Raw genomic sequence first — 22,482 nt, forward strand, 5'->3', positions numbered from 1 at the left:
ACACTAACCCATGTGTTTGCATAACGAACAGGTATACTCTAAACCAGGTATTTCTCACTTTAAAGACAAACTTTGGTGCTTTAACAACAAAAGAACTGCAATTAATTTGCAATGGATGACCATAGTTCTCTTATGGGCTGTCAAATCTTTAAAGGAGAGAGCAAAACCCCTTCCTCTCATCTGGCAGCAGGGACAGCTGTACCTGACCAGCACACAGAAGCGGCACTTCCAGCTCCTAACATTCGGCACCTGAACCTGCTATGTGTGCATCAGCACCACAACAGCTGCTTGGGGAACACTGATTCACATTCACCTCCTTTGGATGCTCTTGTTGCAATCTGTCTTTCCCCTGGCGTCGCCCTTGCCTTTATTTGGTCAGTAGTCACATCACCTTCTGCATCACCTTCATCCACTGGAGTAAGCTAAAACCAAGGAAGACAAGTAGAACTCTCACACTCTTTCTTTTGCTTTTCACTCACGTTCAGCACAATCCTGAAGAAAATAATCCTGTCTTGGAGTAAATCTAACCTTTCTGCTACTGCAGTGACAGCAAGGCAGTCAACAGCAGCATGAGTGACACTTATTCTGCAGTCTCAGTGTCTACTAAGGCAAGCTTACACCTTGGATCTCATTCCCTACACAAAGGCAAAGACTGGGCCTACGTCACTTCAAATCTGGAAAGCACTTTTAATCCTGAAATGCCTGCGCTTGCCTCCATCAGCCTGGAAGAGGAACACTGCAAACACAGACAATCCTTACGTAACACCTGCCAGAGCTGCTGTTAATTACCAGCAAAACCCGATTCAGGACATCACTGACCCCCAAAGGCCTCACAGGACATGAACTTGTGTCACACATTATACCTCATCTTCTTCTGTTGCTCTGCCAGTTGATGGCAGTTTACTGGAGGAGGACATATCTTGCACTGCACTGATGTCCAGGCTCATTTTGGGATTGTAAGTGTGAGGAAAGAGAGACTCAGGAAGCCGTTTATATTCCTGGGCACTCTGGAACAACAGAAAAGAGGAGCAACTGATTGAGAGGGAAGAAATTCCACACCTGTACAAAGCAGAGGTAAAATAAAAACACTACCAAAAGAAGTACTTTGCACAGGAGAGAAAGGTGGCTCTCTGGGGCACACATAGCAGAAATGTCCAAAGGAAGGGAATTTCTTCCCTCCTTGTGGATAAGAATGTCAATGAAAAGTAATCACTCAAAGCAGGACACAAATCATCAGTTCCTCTGCACGCTCAGTATAAACTGCTTTGGAGCCTTGATTTCCCTTCATTCTCAGCAGGGGCCCAACAGCAGCTCCGTACCTGTAACAGCCAATGCTCAGAAACAATGTGGATACCCCGCTCCTTAACAGACTTGTACTCCTTGTTGCTGTCATTCTGCCCTCCCTTATAGATGAAGTGTGTTACTGTTTCATCAAAGCACCACCTAGGAAAGAAACAAAATACTCCTTGAAGATATAATTCCTGTCAAGAAATATCAGAAGTTGCCCCAGGCCATGTTTGCGCTGGGACAGTTCTGTCTACTTCATTGTGCCTGCGTAAGCACCGAGACACTTTCCTCATCACAAGCATTTAGTGTCAGGACAGAACAACTTCAAGAATGCTTTGCAAAGACAGAAGCAAGCACAAGTAAATCTGCTCAGCATGTGGAAAAGGAGGCTTTTTGCTTCTGTTTTGTTTTATTGTATTTCAGGGTTTTAAGTGGAGTTTCACATCAGTTTCTGAAGATGTGGCCCGAGATGAGAGAGCTTTGCTTTTGTTGGCATAGAGCTGCAAGTGGAATGCTCACTCTTGAAGCTCGAAGCAAACAAGGCAAGATTCTAACATTTAAACAGAGAAAAGTATTTGCCATCTAACGCAAGCATCTTCATCATTTCTAAGCTAATACCAAACACAAGGGCAACTTCCTCACCCACAGCATGAATGACATTACAGAAGTCACTCACAAAATATGCAAATCAGATTTAGTGGCAGCAGAATTCTACCTTCAGTCACAAGTGCCAGTGTGTAGCTTCTTTCTGATAAGCCATTTTCCCGAAGCTTTTCTAGGCACTCTAACTTAGCTGTACTTACAGTCTGTTAAAATAATTCCTTTTGAGTCAAGGACAGACACACACATTCAGACCAGAACCAACATTTAGAACATAAAGCAGATTTTAAACTACCCAAAAGCCAAACATGTTTCAGGGTTTCTTCAAAAAAGAAGAAAAAAGGTATTCTGAGATGGAAGAAGACCTCAGAGACTTCTCCAGAGGACAGAGCCTGGGGCTGCAGCGGGGCAGATGGCCTTACTCTGCATTAGAAGCAGATGGAAATCATTCAGGGTGCCACCAGTTCCTGTTTAGCTGTAGCTAAAGGTCACGTATATAAATCATATTAGAATGTGAAGACTTGTATGAATTAGGAGTCACAGCAGTGCAGAAGCTTAGAAGCTGTTTGCATCCACTGATACCTGTAGTCTGCCCCAAGAGAAGCTGCCACAGCATTCAGCTCACTTTGCTTCTTGCTCAGTTTTTTACTGACATATATAACAACATCAGCTAGAGGCTTGGGCTCTTCCTCCTGTGACAGCAGCAGGGAGAGAAACAGAAGTCACGTTGGGAAGGTTTCTGGGTCGATAACAAAACTGACAATGACAGAACGTTAGGGGTTGAAAGGGACCTCCAGAGGTCATCTAGTCTTGCTCCCCTGACAGAGCAGGATCACCTAGGGCAGGTCACACAGCAATGCATCCAGGTGGGTCTTGAGAAGTCTCCAGAGAAGGAGACTCCACAACCTCTCTGGGCAGCCTGCTGCAGGGCTGTCACCCCACCCACACTGGGCATGCAGTAAAACATGCAGAAACAACAAACCCAAGATAAATACACTTTATCTTTGCTGTTTCTAAATGCCGTGGTCGAACCCCAGCACTATTGTCATTCCATGCTCTAAGAAGCCAAAGGCAAAAGATTCCCTCTCAGCCAGCCTCTCAGAACACATTCTGCTGCCTCCATCACACACTGAGCCCTTCCACAACATGGAATCAGATCCATCAAATCTGATGCCACAGGATTCCACTGCACTGCCATCACAAACTCCTCTGTCACTTCAATCACCACAAGGATGTGGCATTTTCTCATGTAAGCCTATGCTCCAGAACTCGACCCCAAATTTCCTACCGCTTCTGGCTGTGCTGCGGTCAGCTGAGGGCTGGCACTAAGAGCCACAGTGTGCCTTGTGCTGTTTGCCAGTGCCAGTTTCAAGTTTCTGCAGATGACTTCAGAAAGAGGTGTGCTCAACTTCCTGTTTTTTTCATTAGGACCTCCTGGAGTTTCCAAAGCTGCCAGAGCATCCTACAGAAAACAGACAACCAACTGACCTTCACGAGTGCATTACAAAATCCTTGCTCAAGTGCAAGCTTTGAAAGAACAGCCTGGAGTAAGGTTTCCTGCTGCTAAACCAGGACAGTGTACTACAGTAGCAGCTTCCAATCTCAAACCTTTAAAACCTTTACCCCTTTTCCTATTGCTACCCTCCCCCACCTTTCCTGTAGGCTGCTGTATGGTCTTCCCTAAGCAGAAGTAAAGAGAACACAGGATTCTCCTGAGTGTGTGAGTTTTGTTGTAATGCAGACGGAAGTGTTCAACTAAAATCCATAACACCCAACCCACCCACAGCTCCCTAAAAATCCCCAACAACTCTGCAGGAGGTCAGTGCATGCATCTTTCAGTGAAGAAAAGGAGAAACTGGCATGAAGCTTTCCAAAGTACAATTGAGTCACTCAGGATCTATTCAGCATAGATACTCCAGAAGTGCCAGGGGTTTCTTTGTTTTCACTTTTAAGACTACCAGTTTTTCCAGCCTTTTGCAGCCTCCAGAGTGAGAGCATGAACCCAACTCCCCACTGTATTTTTCCATTTGTAGACACTATAAAGCTATTACAGTACAACCTGTCCTTAGAGCAGCATTTCATCACAAAACAAGCAAACACCTGCTTCCAAATATCTGGAGCAACTCTAAGTCTTCTTGCTATGTCTCTCAGTTTTCAGCTGTAAAGAGCACAGGTTGTGTAGTGGAAGGTGTAGAATGCACGAGGATGAGGCCATTAGCACAGTGGACATTACAGCATCTACTAGTCAAGAAAGGTAGTGCAGAGGTCACTGGCTAGGAACGGATCCAAATAAAGGGAGCCAGTGCTCCTGGCTGCATTAAAACCAGAGAGCCTGGAAGTTCATAGCACAAAAAGAGGCAGAGCTTCTGTACTGTAAAGCTCTGCAGATTAGAATAGCTGCAGAGATTCTCACCTTCACGTCAAAAGAAGGCTTGAATAACTTGTCTTTGGAAAGGAATTTCGATGGTGTATCAAGATGTAAAGATGGCTCTTTCTGCGGCAGTGCCCCTTGTGCAAGAGGGGCTGTCTTCCCAATATGATGAGATATTACAGCTTGGAAAGCTTTACTCTGGAACCTGTTGATATCAAGAGGGGTCACAGCTGTTTGTTTTCCAGCTTGGAGGAGATATGTAGGTTGTTCTGAATCAGGAGATGTAACAGTTGCTGGCGTCTTGCTAAGCTGAGCAATGGACATTTCCTTGTCTTCCAAAGAAAAAAAGACAGCATAAGCAAGCGACCTGATCTGTCTGCCACACGCACATCTCACACACACCTTTGTTTCAGACAGGCAAATCAAAGTTTGTCTGGCCTTTCTTCCCAAAAATAGTAACTCACATCCCCCCCAACAAATGCTCTAAACTGGCAACTGTATTCTAAAAAGCCAGTACCTTAAGGGTCTCTCTCAGCTAACTGCTTGCTTAGAATTGCATTGGCACTGAGCTTGAGCAAGTGTCTGAAGAGGAGCGAGCAATGTCTGGTGCACTTGCAGTGTTTGCAGCTCCACAGACACACAGCTCACAGCTGCTGTACAACTATCAAAATATAAACCCAAGAAGATGGAACAGACAACAAATCCTTCCCTTCCAGCATTAAAGGTAACTCTTCCCTGGCTCCCCCTTCCCATGCAACATACTTCCTTCATATTCACAACTCTGAACTACACCTCTTTAGGTCACTAGGGACACTGCCAGCTCCTTGTGCCTTTGGATTAGCAGGCCCAAGATTTGGACAGAAATAAGCTCTTAAAGCATGTCCGGGATTAAACCTCAACTTTATCTGGGAGAAATCTTGCCAAAAAAAAAGTGTGAAGAGTAGAAGCATGGGAAGATGAAGCAGGCATGAAGAACTGAACCCAGGGGCACACATCACTGCAGACTAGCAAGGAGGAAGTTGTGAACTGGATCTACTGACTCCCACACAATCTACAAAGCACTGTATGTGTCAAAACCAGAGCAGGGGCACAGAGCTTGATTCCCACTGGCTGATAGCCATGAGGCTCCACTAGCTCCAAGAGGCTTCCAACAAGCACAGAGCCTCATTTCTATTATGGACAGAATTTAAAAAAGGGAAAACATCCTTTAGCTGCAACACCTTGCATGTGTTAGGAAAACCCCCAAAGTTCCTCACTCCTGCCTTCTTTGTGGTGCACAGCACAACAACACAAAGACATTCCCTAATTTGCTAAGAACCAACCTTCAGCCTCTGCGTCTTCAACCAAGAACTTGCTTTCATCTGCTCTCTGTCCAGTCCTCGCAGACTGCAGCAGCCAGGCCACAGTGACTGCTGGCAGCTTCCACTTCTTGGCAGCTTCATACTTGGAGCCATCAGGGCCCCTCACCACCAGGTGGGTGCTGGCAAACATCCCCTTCTTCGCATTGGCTTTCCGCACAAAGAACTCCTGCACTCTGCAAGTAACAAAACATTCATCTGCTCACACAGAAAATCACCCAGGGCACAGTCAGACCACTAAGTGCACCCAAGAGACTCAAACTGAACGGGTGGAACCCTGTGAGGCCATCCACACTGCACTCACAACCTAACCATCAAGCAAAGAGACAAAGAAGCAGCTCAGTGGTACTGTTCTGCTCCTAGCAGAACCAGAAACATCACATTTCTCATACTCCACAAGTCTTCCTGTATGCAATATCCAGGTCATATACCAGGCCTAACATTCTTCTGCAAGATCAAGGGGATGGGCTGGAGTCCTTCCTGGAGCCAGCAAGCACCAGCTCCCAACGAACAGGTTTTCTTTACATGACAGCTCCCCTCTTATCATCAAGGACTCAATCTTTCAAGAAGACAGCAGGATTGAGGACTTGCCAGCAAAGAATCGAGTTCAAACAGAATACAAGTCAGATCAAATGACACTCTAAGCTACACACTGTTGCCACTCCATGACAAAACATATTTTCCTTACTGTTATTCAGAGATCCTGAGGAACCGAGAGCAAGCAATTCACCATTCCAGGTCCTAAGACATGTGCACTATCAATGGCTATGAGGCTCAGCCAGACAGTACTGAGAAGAGGAACAATGGTCCACTCCCAGACAACTGAAGTGAACTTAGAAGTTAGCATCTGAAAAACTGACTTTTTTGCTGTTTCAAAGCAGAGCAAAATGTTCCTGAGACAGTCATCAGGAAACAGGAGACTGAGCATATTCTGGAAGAAATTAGTCTGTGTGAATACTGATTCAATTGCTGCAAAGCAGAGGAAAGTAAAAGAGCTACAAAAGAACATCTCTCATTGCTTCAGCACTAGCTTCTGTAAGTGAAGGGAGTCCAAAAGACTTTTCATATCAAAATCTGTTACTCCTGTAGAAGAAAAAATGCAAATCATAAAGGATTTTGCCACACTGGCTGACAAGAAGCAGCAGTGAAAGGAGACGTACCTGGCTCCTAGCAGTCCTGCCAGGTAAACCAGGGAATCTCTCTCTGCACCAGTGAACTGGCTGAAAGAGAGAACACATGCTTCCAGAGGGCTCACTCCTTCCATTACTGGCACTGGTGTGAAGAGTGGATTGGACCGGGGATCCAAGAGGCGCTGCTGTTCCACACAGGTTATCTTGAACAAAGTGAAGGAGATAAACATCCAAATCAAGCCAACACATCTCAGCAACTGCACAACAGCACTTCTGGACTCAACAACAAGCAATCCTGCTTCCATCATTTCACCTGAGGCAAATTATTTCCCATTGATCAAATTATTTTCTAGGTTATTTGGATTCCGTCAATCTTGACATATTGAGGCATTATTCAGAACTTTTCAGTTACTACTCTTCCAACCCTGGGGGGTGCCTTCAAGGCATGATCTGAGGCTTTGTACAGATCCGCTTCACAGAAGGTTACCTAGTACTGAAAAACACTAACAGTGCTTAGGCTACATTGTGTGCCTGCTCTTGGCAAATAGGCTGAGATGGCTTTGACTTTGAGCTGTAAACCTGACTTGCTCTTCTGCAACAAGTTAAAATGCTGGAAAAGCATGAAATCAGAAAATGTAAGCACAAAGCTGTCAAATGAATTCATTATTAGTCAGCTGGCTCCTTCTACAATTCACTAGAGAATGCCATCAGACTCTCATATAACAGGTCTTTGAGTCATGACAATGAAGTCCTACTTAACAAGCCTGTAAAAAACAAAGTCAGACAGGTAGGACACCTTAGAGTTGCAGAGGGTTTAAAGCATGCTTCATACGAAATGAGGCTGATCTCTGTCTTACTTACATTTAAGCCACCACTAACCCCACGTTCTGCCAAGACCTATGCCTAATAGAGAGACCTGTTTACTTGCAGAACTGAAACTGACTCACCAGCCATGTATTTGTGACAACATCACCAACAGTTGGCTTCACCTGGCATCCCAGTAAAGGTACGACAGCATAGTCTGCAATGGTTCTGCTCTGCAGCGGCAGAACTCTGCCAGCGTTCTCCTTTATGAGATCAGCAATGCAGCACTCATCCTCCTCACCAAAACCCAGCAGCAGAAAGCACTTTCTGGCAAACAAGCCTCCTTCAGCCAGTGCTGAAGACTCTCCCAAAGAAGCATCAATGACAGAAGACGGATTCTCTCCTTGAACAGTCAAGTGAGTAACATCACTGAAGGTTCTGGATGTTTGTTTATCAACTTCATCTGCACAGAAACAAACCAAACAAAAATCACAACCAGCCACACCAATGGCTTGACAAGAACAAAGACAACAACTTAAACGGCAGCATTCTGATCCTTGCCAACAGACTGCTCTCTCTAGGCCTATTACCATTTGGTTTCTAAGACACAATCTAGAAGTTAACACAGTGTGACCAGCTTTTCAGTAAGCAAATGCTGCATGCCCTAAATGCTCATCACAAACAGCCAAAGCTCCTATGGTATGCTGAGCCTAGAACGTACCTAATGTAGAGTCATTGTTTATATATTGAGAGAGGAATTCATCTTCAGCAGCTTTCTGGTGCTTTATGTTGTCCACAGCTTCTTTCCTCAAGAGACTGTTACTTTTGGGAAGAACTGATTTCATTCCAGGTTGCTCCAATATGGGATTCTCCAACAGCTGGTAGTTTAGAGGGATAAACTGCTCCACTGGATGTAGGTAACCTTTACCAAATGACTCCAGCAACCATTTTGCTGTCACTACATGAGGCCTATAAAATAGTGTTACACAAAAAAGTTCCAGCAGGTTTCAGAACAGAGCCTTCTTTCCCACTCTACAAATAACAGTCTATAAACACACACCTGAAGTTTCTAACTCCAATACTAAGCAAGCTTTGACCACTTCATCCTCATAGCCCTTTTAATTCTTTCAATCTGAGAACAGAGAATTTCATGCTTACTTTGTGTCATGTAACTTTTACCTGCCACTGCTCTGTTGCCAAACCCCTCCCCCTCAACACATGAACACACATATTTAAACACCCGTCTTCACCAACCCTACTTGGTTTTCTGCTCACTGAGGGGACTCATAGTTGCTCAAAGAACTACATTATTCAAGAGCACACAAGGATGTGGTTATGAATACTAGCTGTAGGCCTTGTAATTTGATTTTCCAACCATGACATGTTCTCTTGTTTACGAGGTTGTGGGAGAAAGAAAACAAGGAGCAAGTAAATTTTAAGCTATATGGTTATCAGAACCTGTGGGCTGTCTTGTCCAGAAAGTGTTTCAGCTCATCACTACTCTCCCCTAAAATGACATGGGTAACATCTTCATTAAGCTGATTAAATCGAACACCTCCACCACAATTGATCAGCCTTCTCAGCTTGTCCAGCTTTCTGCCACTGAAACCACACAGATAAATCTACAAAGAAAACAGAGCAGCAAAAAAAGGCTTTGTGAAAAACAAAAGGAGAGAAAAGGAAAAAAAGAAGAAAAATTAAAGCAGGCTACTTTGCTATGATTTGTTTTGACTGCTGCAGAACACAGAATGTAGTGCCACAGCTTCTGAGAAGCAGCAAAGTTCAGCATTTAGAATTGGATGATTGAACTTTGCAAACAAACGTCAATATTTGCAAATGGAAAGAACCCCCAAACCAAAGTAATACAACCAAAACAAAGCAGGCTACTTTGCTATGATCTGTTTAGACTGCTGTAGAACACAGAAAGTAGTGCCACAGCTTCGAAGCAGCAGCAGAACCTCCACCCTAAAGCACCGATGAATTCTAGAATCCATTCATGACAGTGTTTAAATAGCTATATCCACAAGTACATGATTTTATACTACATGTTCAACTCACACACATCTGTGTAGACACACATGCAAGCTACAGCATGCAGCCACAACACAGATCTGACCACACAATCAATAATTTACTCAAGCAGCCGCTGTCAGTGTGCCATGGGATTCTGAGGAAACATTTCAAGGCATACATTGTTAAACATACTCGACACCCATCTAGCAGATCTTCAGGGGCTTGAAGCAAACTTAGATCCAAGTTTTCCAGCTCATCAGGAGCAGGATCCAGCCTGCTGCTCATAGCAGAACTACACACGGAGTCACTAACAACACTGGAGCTGATATTGGAAATGTGGCTGACATCCGAAAGGGTATGACCTTGAAATCAAGAGAGAGGAATTGGAGGGAAATCAGTGTGGAGCTCAGCCACTTAACAGTTCTTTGCAACCTAAATTCCCCACCTTTCCTTGGTGCTGCTAACCCAGTGCTCCTGTTCAGGCAGTTCTGGAAGCAGCCCTCAGTAACAACTCTTTGGAAAGACACATTTAAACTGTGGCTGTGTCTTTCCTGCTATCATGTTTGTTCACAAAATGCTTCTCACTTTCCTTCTGTTTATAGCATAGAGCAAAAACTAATATATGAAGGGGAAAAAAGAGAAAAATTAATAATTAACCCCCCCCAGCATTTCTTTTTCCCCCAAGACTGCTGTAAGATTAAATTCCTAACAGACACTTGTTTTAAACTACAAACATATCAACAGGGCTGGGAGATACACACCACTGATTCTTAAGCAGATAATCGTCTGCCTAACTCAATTTTACTTTCTAAACACTGATTCACATGCTGAAGCCTACAAATGTTGGAATAGTCAATGTAGGTGAAGAGTCATTATTGTGTTTGGGGTCAGAATGCAAACTGCCAAAAAACAGGCAACATCCTGCTTGATGGAGAAACTGAAAGTTTCTCCTCCTTACTAACAATGTTTCCTACCTTACTGTAACATGCTTTAAAAGGTTTTACTTACTAGCAAGCTTGCTGGGGTGGCTGGTAGGTGTTGACGTGCTGGGCACATTGCTCTGTTTTGCTGCAGCCTCTATTCTATACATTGTCTCATCCTGGCAGTAGCCTTTCTCAATGCTGTCAGAAAACCACTGCACAGACACACAGTGCACATTCCATCTTTTGGCACATTCGTACTTCTGGCCTTTGGAATGCAATCAAAACGAAAATCACAAGTCACCCAAAAAGCTGATGCTTCAAGCAGTGGCTGATGAAAGGTGGCTGGGCATTAACAACACTTCAGAAGTCAAATAACTGGTGTCAGCATGCAAGCTGGGTTACCCAGACCTCTTCAGATAAGACGCTGGATCATCCTTTAAATAGCGCCAAGGCAAAACATCTCACTGACGGCTAGCTGATGGGTAAGGCGTGACAGGGAACTACAGCCAAACCGAAACAGAGCCAGGGAGGAAAGGAGACTTCTCACGGGAATGGGAAGGACTGGAGAAAAGAAAACCCTCTCCATTCTTCTCACAACGCAACTACAATCACTTACATCTTGCCAAGGTGAAAGAATTTCCATTTTACCATAGCAGGGAGTTCAGAAGGCACAAAGAACAGATCACAGTCCATGATTTCAATCAGTATATTAAGTCCTACCCAGCTCTCCCCAAAAGCTTTGTTTTTCTGTATTGTTCCATCCCCTTTAGGATTCTTTTTTCCCCTTAAATACCACCTGTGTCTCTGGGTTTCTTTCTCTTTTGTTCTCCTTTTTATGCCTTCAGTGCAAAGTAATGGGGCCCTGCATTACTCTTTCCAGCAGCAGTGACTCCCTAAGCAGGAACAGTGAGAGCAACACTGGAACAGAGCTGGTTCAAACTCTCACGCTTATCCATATTTACACTGCTTCAACTCAGTAAGTGAGAGCAGCATTTCACTCTGCAAGCTCTACCTTTTGGCTCCTGGACTATGAGGTGAGTACACTCGTTCATCTTGAGCTGCCCTGTGTACTGCCCTCCGTGCTCAGCGGTGAGGCGCTGGACTTCTTTCCTGTCCATGGTGCTTAAGCCAGTTACACAAATGGTACAGCCCAGGAACACAGGGCAAGTGTAGTCCTCCATGCTAACCTCGGTGTACCTCAGCATCCTACAGGAATGAAAACAAGACATGGTTTTCCTTCAAGTCAAACAGAAGAGCAAAGCTGTCTGTATCCCTCCAAGAATTCCCAGTCCTCAGAACAAAACCACTTTTGATTTGTGTTTCAATACCTTTGCTGAGACTTATCCCACAGCATCTTAACCCACGAGGGAAGCAAAATAGGTTTTTTCAGAGAAGCAGCTACTAAGTACTTCTTGCTGCCAACTTCTCCAGCTATAAGATGAGTTACTGATATATTGAGGTCTCTGTACACACGTCCACCCATCATCTGCACATAGTTATGAACTTCTTCCTGGGAAGGAATAAAATTATGCAAAGCTATCAATAAAAAAGAAAGAAAGAACCTACGTCACACATTCACCTTAGAAGAATATCAAAATCATGGACTTAATTGTCCAGTTTCTCCTGAAGAATATCAAAATCATGGACTAAATTGTCCAGTTTCTCCTAAAAAAATGTTCAAAAGCACAGAATTGATATAAATTGGCATATATGGAAGCCACAAACCCCATCACATATAGTTTCCATTTTACTGGCATTTGTAAGTCAGACATAATACACACCCATACTAAAGAAACTGCTGTCACACTGCATGAGTGAAGCTTTATAGATGGTTGACATTTTGGGTAGTACCAACTAGAAAGCAACATTGGAATTAAATAAAAAGTAAAGTTCTAAGGAACACAAAAAAGGTAAACTGCTACTGAAACCACAGCTGACTGGATATTAAATCTCCACCATGCAGCTCTGAGGAACCAGAAACAGAACATCTGTATCATGATAGCCACACACTAGCCAGGCAAGGGATTTGTCTAACTGGCTAAGAAAAATCCCCAAAACAACCCTTAACTCCCACAATAACACACATCTGAAACCCTGTATGATTATACATCCATGTGCTTCTATAATGCATACATGGGCAGGCACAGACACACCACCACATGCCCACTCATACTCCACAAGACCCCTGCTTTCTCCATGCAGCTCCCTACACACTCTATACACAGTCCACAGACTATATTAAGACTAGATCTAGATACAGGCCTGGTTAGGCTTACATACAGCATGACTGCTGCCTGAGTAATGAGCCTCTTGAAGGAAACAACAGTGACAAGCTGCTAACCAAGCCCTCCATGCAGTGCATTACCCTAATGTCTTTCTCAAGGCTGGTACAGGACACTGTCACATCGGCCATGGTCATGTTGTACACAGGATACTCTGCTCTTGGGACACAGCGCTGCGACTCCATACAGTACAGAACTACCTGGGGCCCAACGATCCTGCAACCAAGCTGCAATAAAAACAACAGGGAACAAACCAAAAAGAGCATTGGTGGAAAGCACACTGGCATAAGGATGGCTTTCCTTGGCCCAGAATCCTGGAGAAGGCAGTGTCCTTTCTCTGTCAGTTCTGGGTTTACTTTCAGCTGCAGATTTTCAGTACAGTCCTTTCAGGCTGTCTGCCACACAATTCCTTGCAGGTCAAACAAACTCCTGTTACTCAGAGGTAGAAAAGTGTGAGAGCCAGCCTAGCTACTCCAGCAGACCTAGAACTGTCCCATGTGCTTCACACTAGTCTTTATGCATTGCTAGTCATTTTCTTCCCTGAGGACAGGACACAGGCAAGTCTCACAGATTTTACTGTACATGCAGAGCACAGGAGTGGCCAGGGGTGCTTGCAGAAAAGAAAGAACACAGCTAGAGGTAGTTGATGGGTAGCATACCTTTCTGAGATGACTGAAAACAACACCTCTAAAAGGATCACAAATGTAGAGTGACTTATCATCTTCTTTTATACTGAGTGCCGCTTCTTCTTCAAGGATCTGGAGATGTTCTTCTGGCTGAAATTCTTTTATAGACTGCAGGAAAACAACACAAAACAACGTCAGTTTAACAAACTACAAACAAGTAATCCTGTGGAAATGACACAGCTACCTGAAGCAGCTCACAACAAAGGTACCATGGGGGAGTAGATAAGCAGAAGAAAGGGCTAAAATATGTCATGGGTGACCCCCTCATTCCTCAGGTCTTCACAGTCACAGAATCACAGAATTAACCCGGTTGGAAAAAACCTCTAGGATCATCCAGTCGAACCTATCACCCAACCCTTCTAATTAACTAACCCATGGCACCAAGTGCCTCATTCAGTCTCCATTTAAACACTTCCAGGGATGGGGACTCCACCACCTCCCCGGGCAGCCCATTCCAACGCCAGTCACTCCCTCCGTGAAGCTGCACCCCCCAGCTCCCTCAGCCTCTCCTCACAGGGCTGTTTTCAACAGACATTCACCATACACTACTCAAACATTCATCATGCACACTTTCAGGATGTGATCCTGCCACACGATGCCTTCAGCTTCATCTCTCAAGACGTTAAACCACCCATGGTGTCCCTCCTACGACGGCCTAGTGCTCCGAAGAGTGACCACACGGCAGGCCTTGCAAGCTGCAGCTCCCCCGCTACCGGTTACCGGCTGGACGCGATCAAAGATCCAACGGAAACGATTCTGTGACTTTACGTCAATAGCCTTTGAAATGATAACTATTCCGTATTCAAGAAGCGACTTCTTCCACAAAGGCTCCTAAACTCTGAACACCTCTGCCACAGAAACAGCTTTTGTTTCCAGCTGTGTGCATGCAAGCTACACCAAAGCTAACCAGGGAAATCCACTGCACCGCCCGCACCGCTCAGCGAGATGGGACCAAACCCACTCACCTCAAGGGCTTTACAAAAATACTCCAAGTTCCCAGCGGACTTGACGAATTTCACGAAGAACGGCTCCTTGCTGCCTCTCATCCTTTAACTGAGAAGCGAAGCCCGGTTAGAGCCCCGGCATTTTCGGCGCAGCCCGGACCCGCGCACCGGAGGGCCGCATCGCCCAGATCCGCGAGCTGCGGAGCCCCTGTCCCGCAGGCTCGCCCCACGCCGCTCGCCCCACGCCGCCCACCCCGGCGCGGCCCCCCCCCCCGGCAGCGGCCTCTCTCGCCGGGCTCCCCGCAGACCCACCAGCCCTGCTCGGCGGCGGCGCGGCCGGCCCAGCCACGCACCCAACCGCAACCTCGGCCCGGCGGGAAAGCAGCGGCGCTCGCACCGCGCATGCGCGGGCAGCCGGCCGACGTGGGCGGGGCCTGCGGTGGGCGGGGCCCGTGAGGGGGCGGGGTCTGTGGGAGGCGGGGTCTGTGGGGGCGGTGGTTGTGGGGGCGGAGCCTGCGGTGGGCGGGGCCTGCGGTGGACGGGGTCAGTTAGGGGGCGGGCCCTGTGAGGGGGCGGGGCCTGCGGAGGGCGGGAAGCGGGCGCTGCGCGCGAGCCGCCGCCGCCTGCCCGTTGGAGGTGCGGCGCGCGGGCGGCGCGCGGGGTCGTCGCTCGCGGCCGTTACCGGGCGGCCTGCGCCGCCTGCTCGCTCCCGCTGGCTCCCGCTGGCTCCCGCTGGCTCCCCGCACCCGGTCGCTGTCGGTGCGGGTCCCCTCAGTCTGCGTCACTTCGGTGAGCGGTTAGGCGCGAGGCGATGCTGTCCGCGCTAGGCGTTGTCGCAGCCACAGCGACTCGTCCCTTCCCCATTCCCTTGCCTCTGGCACTGGCACCTGCCCTCCAGAACCCCGCCAGGTCCGTTTCAGCTCTTTGGGTTGTTGGTGCTGCTTGCCCACCGCAGCTGTCAGGAGTCCGGTGGAGACGGCAAGCGTGAGTATCCCATTGCCACCCAAGTTTCAGTCCTTACTGTTTCGTCGAAGGCATTTTGTTCTGGTCATTTCGAGGGACGGACGAGACTGCCAAGGGCCCTCCTGCCAGAGCAGGGCTTGTGCCCGCTCCTGCCGGCTCACGCTGCCCGAGTCCCCGCAAGGTGCCCGTGCCCGCGCAGTTGGTGGGCCTGCGCCCTTAGTAGCCGTGCGGCTTGCTGAGGTATCCTGCTGTTTCCGTCACACCGATGCTCCCCGTAGCGGGGACGGTGATTCCGGTAGCAGACCCCCTTAGGAAAAGAAATGCTTTGAAAGAGAACGGCAGAAGCGCTGCCGGGCTGGTGGCTGCTCCGCGGCGTGCGGCCACACGATGGCACCATACTCCGGAGAATGGAAGGGCAGCGTGCGCAGGGCTGCCTGGCTCCTCGGCCCGGGGGACGCAGTGGCAATTATTTGGTGTGCCTGCTTATTTTACTAACACTGGGTCATCCTGGATCAGAGAGAGGTGTGTGCTTTGCCCGTCTGTAAAAAGCCAAATCAAATGTGTAGTGACAACCAGAAGAGTGTTTATTCCTAGGTTGTTAGTGACAGTTAACAATGCTGAGGTAATCTTGATAGTTCTGTGTGATCTGATGGTGCTGCTTCTTAGTCCACTTGTGAACGCCTGAATTTGTCCAGCCTGCTCTTCCAGCATGCCATGGTCTAGTTGACTGGGTAGGGCTGGGTGCTAGGTTGGACTGGATGATCTTGGAGGTCTCTTCCAACCTGCTTGATTCTATGAGTCTATGATTCTATTATGGCAAGTTATAAGGAAGAAGAATTTCTCTTCCTTTCATTCTTCTTGGGGGGTAAAGGATGAAAAAGTCCTGACACTCGGAAGTTAACCAACTTTAATGGAATAGATAATACAGTGTTGCTACCAAGTACCATGGAATATATAAAGCAGCATTGCTGCCAAATACCATGGAATATATACTACAGCATTGCTGCCAGATACCTGCAATGTATAATAGAGAGTTGCTGCCAAATGCCAGGGAATATATAATAGAAAATTGCTGCCAAATGCCAGGCAATATATAAAGCAGCATTGCTGCCAAATGCCACACTTTCTATGATGTCCTTGAAGAGGGTCACAGTTCACTGTAGCAGCTGATACCTGGCTTCTTCTCCTTCATTGAAGGGTAGTCCCTTGTTGGCAAAGTGATAGAAACTCTTGATCAGATGCTGATCCCATGGGCCACCTAAGCTCCACTTGTTGCCTCAAGCTGCTTGTCACTTGGAAAGATCCCTACTGTAGAAGAGAACACTGCAGAGGATCTGGGCTACTTTTTAATGTGCCTTCTAGAGAGCTCACCAGTGTTCTCACACAGGTTTGGTTGTTGTGCTTTGCTCCTGCAGGGCTGGTCAAGATCCATAGCCTCCCTGATGCCAAAGGCCCCCAGAGAAAATAAACTTAAAGGCAAAGTATCTTAAGGGCCAAATGAAAATTTAAATCAAGAGCAGAATAAAGTATAAAAGTATTCTCATAAAATTATTCTGGAAGAATGAGGGGGAAACCAGCCAGCCTGTCTAGAGAGGCTCCTGCACGTAGCTTCCTGTCTCTTGAAATGCATGTGTTTGTCATCTTGTGCTGAAGCTACACAATTTCTGCCTGTGCTGCTGTAGTTGCCCGTTTAAAAATATATACTATTGATGCACAGCACCTTCAAAAAGAGCATGCAGATGAAAATCCTGCCAGTCACAACGTGTAGGATACTTTTGTTACAGTTCCCTTGTGGGAGCAGTCCAAAAGGAGTGCTTTATATAACAAAATTGAGTAACTTTAAAAGATTTTCCCTGATGCACTTCCTGCTTGCTTAAGCACTTAGCAATGTAAAAATCTCGGGGGGACCACTTTGAAATTATTTTAAAGTCTATCTAGAGGAGCTGGCAAACAAAAGTTGCCCTGCTGGGTATGAAGAGCAATCAAAATATCCAATCTTAATGTCCTGTCTCTAGAATTGTCCCAACCCATGTGTCTTCGGGGGAGTGTAAGAAACCCTAGATGGTACTGCTGGGCAGTACTCAGTGAGTTAATAGTGTGAGTGTGGTATGATCTTAAGCACCTGAGTATGTCCATATTTATTTCATGTTTTCTAGGGGTTCAAGTCAGTTGCAGGATTTGAGCTTTGAGGGGAAGCCCAGTCACGTTTGACCATAGGTCTTATTAATTGTGGAAGCTTTTGTTCTCTGTAAAACTCCTAAATGGCATGGAAATAAACAAAGCACTGTCATAGCCCTCAGATGATAGCTGCTTCTAAACCCAACAAAGAGATGCTCTGTGCCCTTGCCCCTATGGAACAGTGAATATTCTTACTTATTCATATGTCTTGAAAGTCTAAGCACATGGTTATCTCTGAAAACATCCGGCTCAGCCCTCCTGTGAAGCACTCGTTTTCACACCTCTGGTGATGTTGTGGTAGACATTATGGCTGCATTCATTGATTTCCTTAAAGTCTTTTTCTCTTATATATGCTGGAAAAAGGACAAGCAAAATCGCTGCACTCAAAAACTAGCCCCCTGTTGGCTCATCTACATTTCATCTAACCTGGTTAAAGCTCCATCTGCAGTGCTTTCTGTTTACAATATTGCAAACGCTTTGATTTGCTGAGCAAGGATAGGTCAAGCTATTAGCTTTGGTGTATTAATAGCATGTAAAAGAGCAGTTAGTGAAAATACAGCCTTCTGAAATACCAGACACTTGGGTAACTTACTTAGCAATACCTGGGAGTTCAAACTGTTGGGAGAAAGATCCACAAGGCTGGTACTCAACAATATGCAAAGGAAAACCTATACCTGGAGATATCAGAGTCTCTTCTAAATGGCTACAGTCTTCTTGTGTCACTTGTAAAGACCTGCGTCGCAGCCCGGAGGAGTTCACCATGACTGACAGACATGCACACCCAGGCTGCTAAAAGATGTGGCCAAGGCTGAGCTTCTGTGAGCTGCAGTCAAGAGAGATTTCCAAAGAACCAGGGCCAGTTTCTAAACACTTATAAAATCAGTTTGTAACCCTCCTGTGGGTTTGGGCCCTGTAGTACAAGAGTATTCTTTGGCATTTGCAAAAACATAGGGCCCTTTTTTCCCTGAGAATCCCATGCTGGCACACCTGGGTAGCAAGTTCACTACATCCTTTTCATCTCTGCGCAAGCGCCACAAGGGATGAGCAGAGATGAGCTGTGTAAAGGTGTATTCTGCCATCCGTGGCAGCTGCCTCCCAGCCAGCGTCCAGACAGGTTCTGCAGGCTTTCACCGCAGAGATGGTTTCACAGAAGCCAGTGCCGCTGTTTCTGTAGCCACAGCTCACAATGCAGCAGAGACTTCCTGCTCTCCCGTGGACTGTGTGTAGGTGGAGCTGGCTCGCTCGGCCGTGTCCGTGTAGAACACGGGGCAGTACTTGGAAAAGTGGACTGCAATCTGCTTCCGGAAGAACCTCTGCAGGTACTTCCTGAACTTTTCTCCCACAAAGGCATAGATCACAGGGTTGATGCAGCAGTGGACCATCGAGATGGTCTCTGTCACTTGGGTTGCTTTGTGTAGCTGACCGCTGCCTTTACAAGTGGCAAAGGAAAATGTACCTTGAAAGTCCCGCAAGAGAATGCAAATGTTGTAGGGGGTCCAGAAAAAAAAGTAGACAATCATGATGACGAAAATCAGCCTGACTGCTTTATGTTTCTTCTCGTTCCTACACTGCAGTAAGGTCTTTATGATTTGTGTGTAGCTGCAGATCATGATTAGCATTGGAATAACAAGCCCCACGATGTTCATCTTTAAGGTCAGGAATTGCTTCCAGACATTTCTCTGCTCTGATGGATAATGAGCGCTGCAGGTGTAACGTGCATGCTCCTTCTGAGACCTGTGGAACACTACCCCGGGCACAGAAGCAAAGAGAGCCACAGCCCAGGTGACAGCACTGGTGAGGATGCCATAGGTCACTGTCCTGGCCTTCAGAGCAAACACAGCGTGCACAATGGCCAGGTACCTGTCTAGGGTCAGCAGGATGATGAAAAAGATGCCACTGTAGAAGCCAAGCAGGTAGAGACCTGAGAGCATTTTACACAGCACATCCCCAAAAATCCAGTCGTGAGCAGCATAATAAGCCCAAAAAGGGAGGGAAAATATAAAGAGCAAATCAGAAACTGCCAGGTTGAGCAGGTAGATGTCAGTCATGCTCTTCAACCTCTTGTATTTCACCAGGATAAGGACAACCAGCAGGTTGCCTGTGAGGCCAAATACCACCACTAGAGAATAAAGTGGTGGCAGCAGCTGTGCTGCAAAGTGCTTTTCCTCAATTCCTGGGCATGGGGTTGAATCGCCATAGTCAAACTCAGTGGTCTGTGACCAGTCCATGGTCTGGTTTTCCATGGTGTGTTGGTCTGGAAAGGAAGCAAAGGGTATTAGACTAGAGGAGATTCTAAGCTCAGCAGTGAGGGCAGCGATGTCCTCTTCTGAACCACTTTCCTGTGGCCTTAAAATCATGATCTAAGCCTCTTCTAACCTGCTAGCTCCTGATAGAGGTTCTTAAGCTGCACAGTGCAGATATGGATCTGCTCAAAAACCAGGGTGCCTTACTGGAGCGAAATCTGCACCTTGCAAACAAAAAGAGCTGCTGCTTTTGCCAGCGTTGCCCAGGTTCTCCCTAGGCCTGTCAGCTCTGTTCCTAGCATTATCATGACAGACCTCCATATTCACACACTGTTGGATGGTTGAGTGCAACATGAAGTTTTCTTCTGAAGAACAAGGAATAAGAGAATGTTGGCAGCTTTGAAAAGTCTGGGTCTCAGCTTGGCCTAGATTCAGTTTCTTGTGGGAAAAATAAGTGCTGTCAGCCTCCTCCAAGACTAGCTTTTAGGAAGCTCAGGCAAGCTCTGTGGAGCAGGTGTTTGTCCACAGCCCTTCTAACTGCATAGTTATGGTGATAGATGTTGGGTTTGTTGTTGAAGGAAGTGGCTGTGGCTCAGGTGCACTGGCAGCAAGTAAGTTGATTTGAAAGTATCATCAGGGTTTCTTTTACTTGGAGCAACTCTTTAAGGAAAACAAAGCTCAAAAAGGCATCTTTACAAAACACTGCTTGTTCCCAAACGTTAACCTCCCCGTTCCGAAACGCGCCAAGGCTTGGGCAGTGCACAAGTGTTTAATGCTCCTTTCTGCTAGCTCTGTGTTGCCTGCCCTGGTAGCACAAGTCCTGGGCTGCAGGCAGCTACGTTCCCCTGTTTGCAGCATGTGGGTCAGGCACGTGTGTGCTGGGGCTATGGGATGAGGCTGCAACAGGGTGCCAGGCCCTGCAGGTCCTGTCGTGATCATTTTGAGTGGTGCTCCTGAACAGGGTGTGGAAAGCCCCTGGGCCGTAAGCCCCGAGCAGGGCTGCACGAGTGGGTGACTTACAGATTCACGCCACGCTGCCGCTGTTCTTTCACCGCAGGCTCCTCTTCCTGCCGCCTGCTAACACACTGCCTTCCCTCCTTCCTGCCTTTGGAGCCACAGCCACATCTTCCCTCCGCTTTACCTTTTTCCTTTCCACTCTTTTTGCGTTCTTAAATTGTGGTCTCCTCTCAAAGCAGTTCCTCCCACCAAGCCCCATTTCCCTAGCCTTGCTGCTGCTCCACAAGCCTCTCTCTGCAAAAACACCTCCCCCCCTGCACTGGGTGTGCTGTCCAGCACATGCCCACAGTGGGAATTACAGGCACTCGTTGGGAAAAGGGAATTGTAAGTGCTGTTGTTCTCTACCCTGTGATCTCACTGTTACAGCAAACGCCATTGGCCAGTGGCTAGGATGTGTCAGTGGCTTAACTTGGGCTGTTTAGCTTTGATTAGAGATATCCAACTGGGCTTATGTTGCCTGGTCACGCAAAACCTCCCAAGGTAATTGCAGAAGATCTCTGCAGCAATGGCATTCAGATAAATACACTATTTGTGGCAAACTGCAGCATGCTTGATGAATGCTGTGGCTGTGGTTGCGACAGCAGCCAGGCCGTTTCCAGAGGAAAGCTCTCCATGGCAAAGCTGAGCAAACTCCTGTCACTATTCCAAGCTAAGTTTTCAGTCAAAGCTCTGCATCTTTAAAAAGGCAAAGGCTGTACTAAAGCGAGTTTCAGTTCATTTGTACCATGCTATAAAGTGGGAACAATTAAAAAGTGAAGTAAACAGAGGTGAAATGTTGAGCTCTCTGCAAGTCAGCAGGCTGCATGAGACTGTTTAAAAGATTTCAGGATCTCTTTGGTCACCCTGTGGGAAGAGCAGGTATCCCTCACTCAAGGTCTTTTGTCTTTGCAGTAAGAGGTTTAACACCAGACTGCCATCCCTACCTATCACCCTCAGAGGCATGCTGTGTTCCATTTCTCACTCAGCTCAGCCTCTGGAGGGGTGCATTTCCTTTCTCACTTGGCTCTGCTGCTCAGTCTTGCCGTGGCTCTGCCCTTCGCAAGTGTATTCCATTTCCCAGATCCAGTCTATTTCCCCGGAGTCATTGCTAAAGTTGGGTAGGCTGGTGAAGTCTGTCAGGTACTTCCCACCTCGGGCTTTAGAGTACCTGAGTGACTGCAGCAAAGCAAAGAGGGAGAGAGGACTTACCATGTATCTGGTGGTGCCAGCGCTGCCTTGGCTTATTGGTGCACGAGTAACGCTGAAGCGATCTGTCGGGCACAAGAAGAAGGTAAACCCACCTCTTCCTGCATCAGGAGGGCTGGACCAGGCTGAAGGCTTCTAGCAAGCATGTGTTTTCATGTGAGAAAACTCAAGAAGCAGTTCTCTTTTTTCTAAAAATGGTCATCAGATGTTACTTTTCTAACTCTGAGATGTGCAGAGATGTTGAAATTGTGAAGGATCCTCCAAGGAGCCAAACTCAAGGTTTCACAACCCACAGCTGTAGTTTTAGAAGAAGGTTTTGTATCATTGTTTTCTCCTTTAGCTAAAAGCTCTTTGAATTGAGAACAGTTTATAGGAAATTCATCTCTTTCCTTTGCTCCCTACATTGCTTTTGAAGGTTTGGTCCCTGTCAAAAAGTGGAGCTATTGAACAAAGCTTGCACTTTTACTCTGCACTTTCTGGTGGCTGCCTCTGTGCTGC

At 46.7% G+C, this 22,482-nt stretch overlaps 3 protein-coding genes across 5 annotated transcripts in view; 1 reads left to right on the plus strand and 2 right to left on the minus strand.

Moving 5' to 3' along the window:
* Positions 1-7,725, plus strand: part of CDV3 (CDV3 homolog) — a 24,753-nt gene extending 17,028 nt beyond the window's left edge. Inside the window, exon 5 of the mRNA XM_064169848.1 lies at positions 7,677-7,725. Coding sequence (XP_064025918.1) covers positions 7,677-7,710 — 34 coding nt within the window. The 3' untranslated portion in view covers positions 7,711-7,725. The remainder of the gene's footprint in view (positions 1-7,676) is intronic.
* Positions 1-14,786, minus strand: part of TOPBP1 (DNA topoisomerase II binding protein 1) — a 21,378-nt gene extending 6,592 nt beyond the window's left edge. Inside the window, exons 1-19 of one of the 3 annotated variants that reach the window (XM_064169843.1) lie at positions 14,711-14,786; positions 14,420-14,507; positions 13,428-13,562; positions 12,852-12,995; positions 11,815-11,996; positions 11,499-11,692; positions 10,572-10,751; positions 9,756-9,925; positions 9,009-9,172; positions 8,272-8,519; positions 7,694-8,013; positions 6,777-6,949; positions 5,581-5,792; positions 4,301-4,590; positions 3,176-3,349; positions 2,470-2,579; positions 1,320-1,443; positions 864-1,007; positions 314-422 (exon numbers count right to left, since the gene is read on the minus strand). In XM_064169843.1, coding sequence (XP_064025913.1) covers positions 314-422; positions 864-1,007; positions 1,320-1,443; positions 2,470-2,579; positions 3,176-3,349; positions 4,301-4,590; positions 5,581-5,792; positions 6,777-6,949; positions 7,694-8,013; positions 8,272-8,519; positions 9,009-9,172; positions 9,756-9,925; positions 10,572-10,751; positions 11,499-11,692; positions 11,815-11,996; positions 12,852-12,995; positions 13,428-13,562; positions 14,420-14,500 — 3,154 coding nt within the window. In that variant the 5' untranslated portion in view covers positions 14,501-14,507; positions 14,711-14,786. Of the gene's footprint in view, positions 1-313; positions 423-863; positions 1,008-1,319; positions 1,444-2,469; positions 2,580-3,175; positions 3,350-4,300; positions 4,591-5,580; positions 5,793-6,776; positions 6,950-7,693; positions 8,014-8,271; positions 8,520-9,008; positions 9,173-9,755; positions 9,926-10,571; positions 10,752-11,498; positions 11,693-11,814; positions 11,997-12,851; positions 12,996-13,427; positions 13,563-14,419; positions 14,508-14,710 lie in introns of those variants that run through there. The other 2 variants (XM_064169844.1, XM_064169845.1) reach the window with 2 other exon arrangements.
* A 3,587-nt stretch (positions 14,787-18,373) lies between these two features.
* On the minus strand, positions 18,374-22,062 carry LOC135189333 (C-C chemokine receptor type 5-like). The gene is made up of 2 exons (XM_064169579.1): positions 21,988-22,062; positions 18,374-19,793 (listed from the first exon to the last, which is right to left on the minus strand). Exon 2 carries the CDS (start codon positions 19,780-19,782, stop codon positions 18,721-18,723), a length of 1,062 nt encoding a protein of 353 aa, XP_064025649.1. The 5' UTR covers positions 19,783-19,793; positions 21,988-22,062; the 3' UTR covers positions 18,374-18,720.
* Positions 22,063-22,482: the final 420 nt, after the last annotated feature.

Source organism: Pogoniulus pusillus, chromosome 32 (genome assembly GCF_015220805.1).
Source record: "Pogoniulus pusillus isolate bPogPus1 chromosome 32, bPogPus1.pri, whole genome shotgun sequence".
NCBI classification, from domain to species: Eukaryota; Metazoa; Chordata; class Aves; order Piciformes; family Lybiidae; genus Pogoniulus; species Pogoniulus pusillus.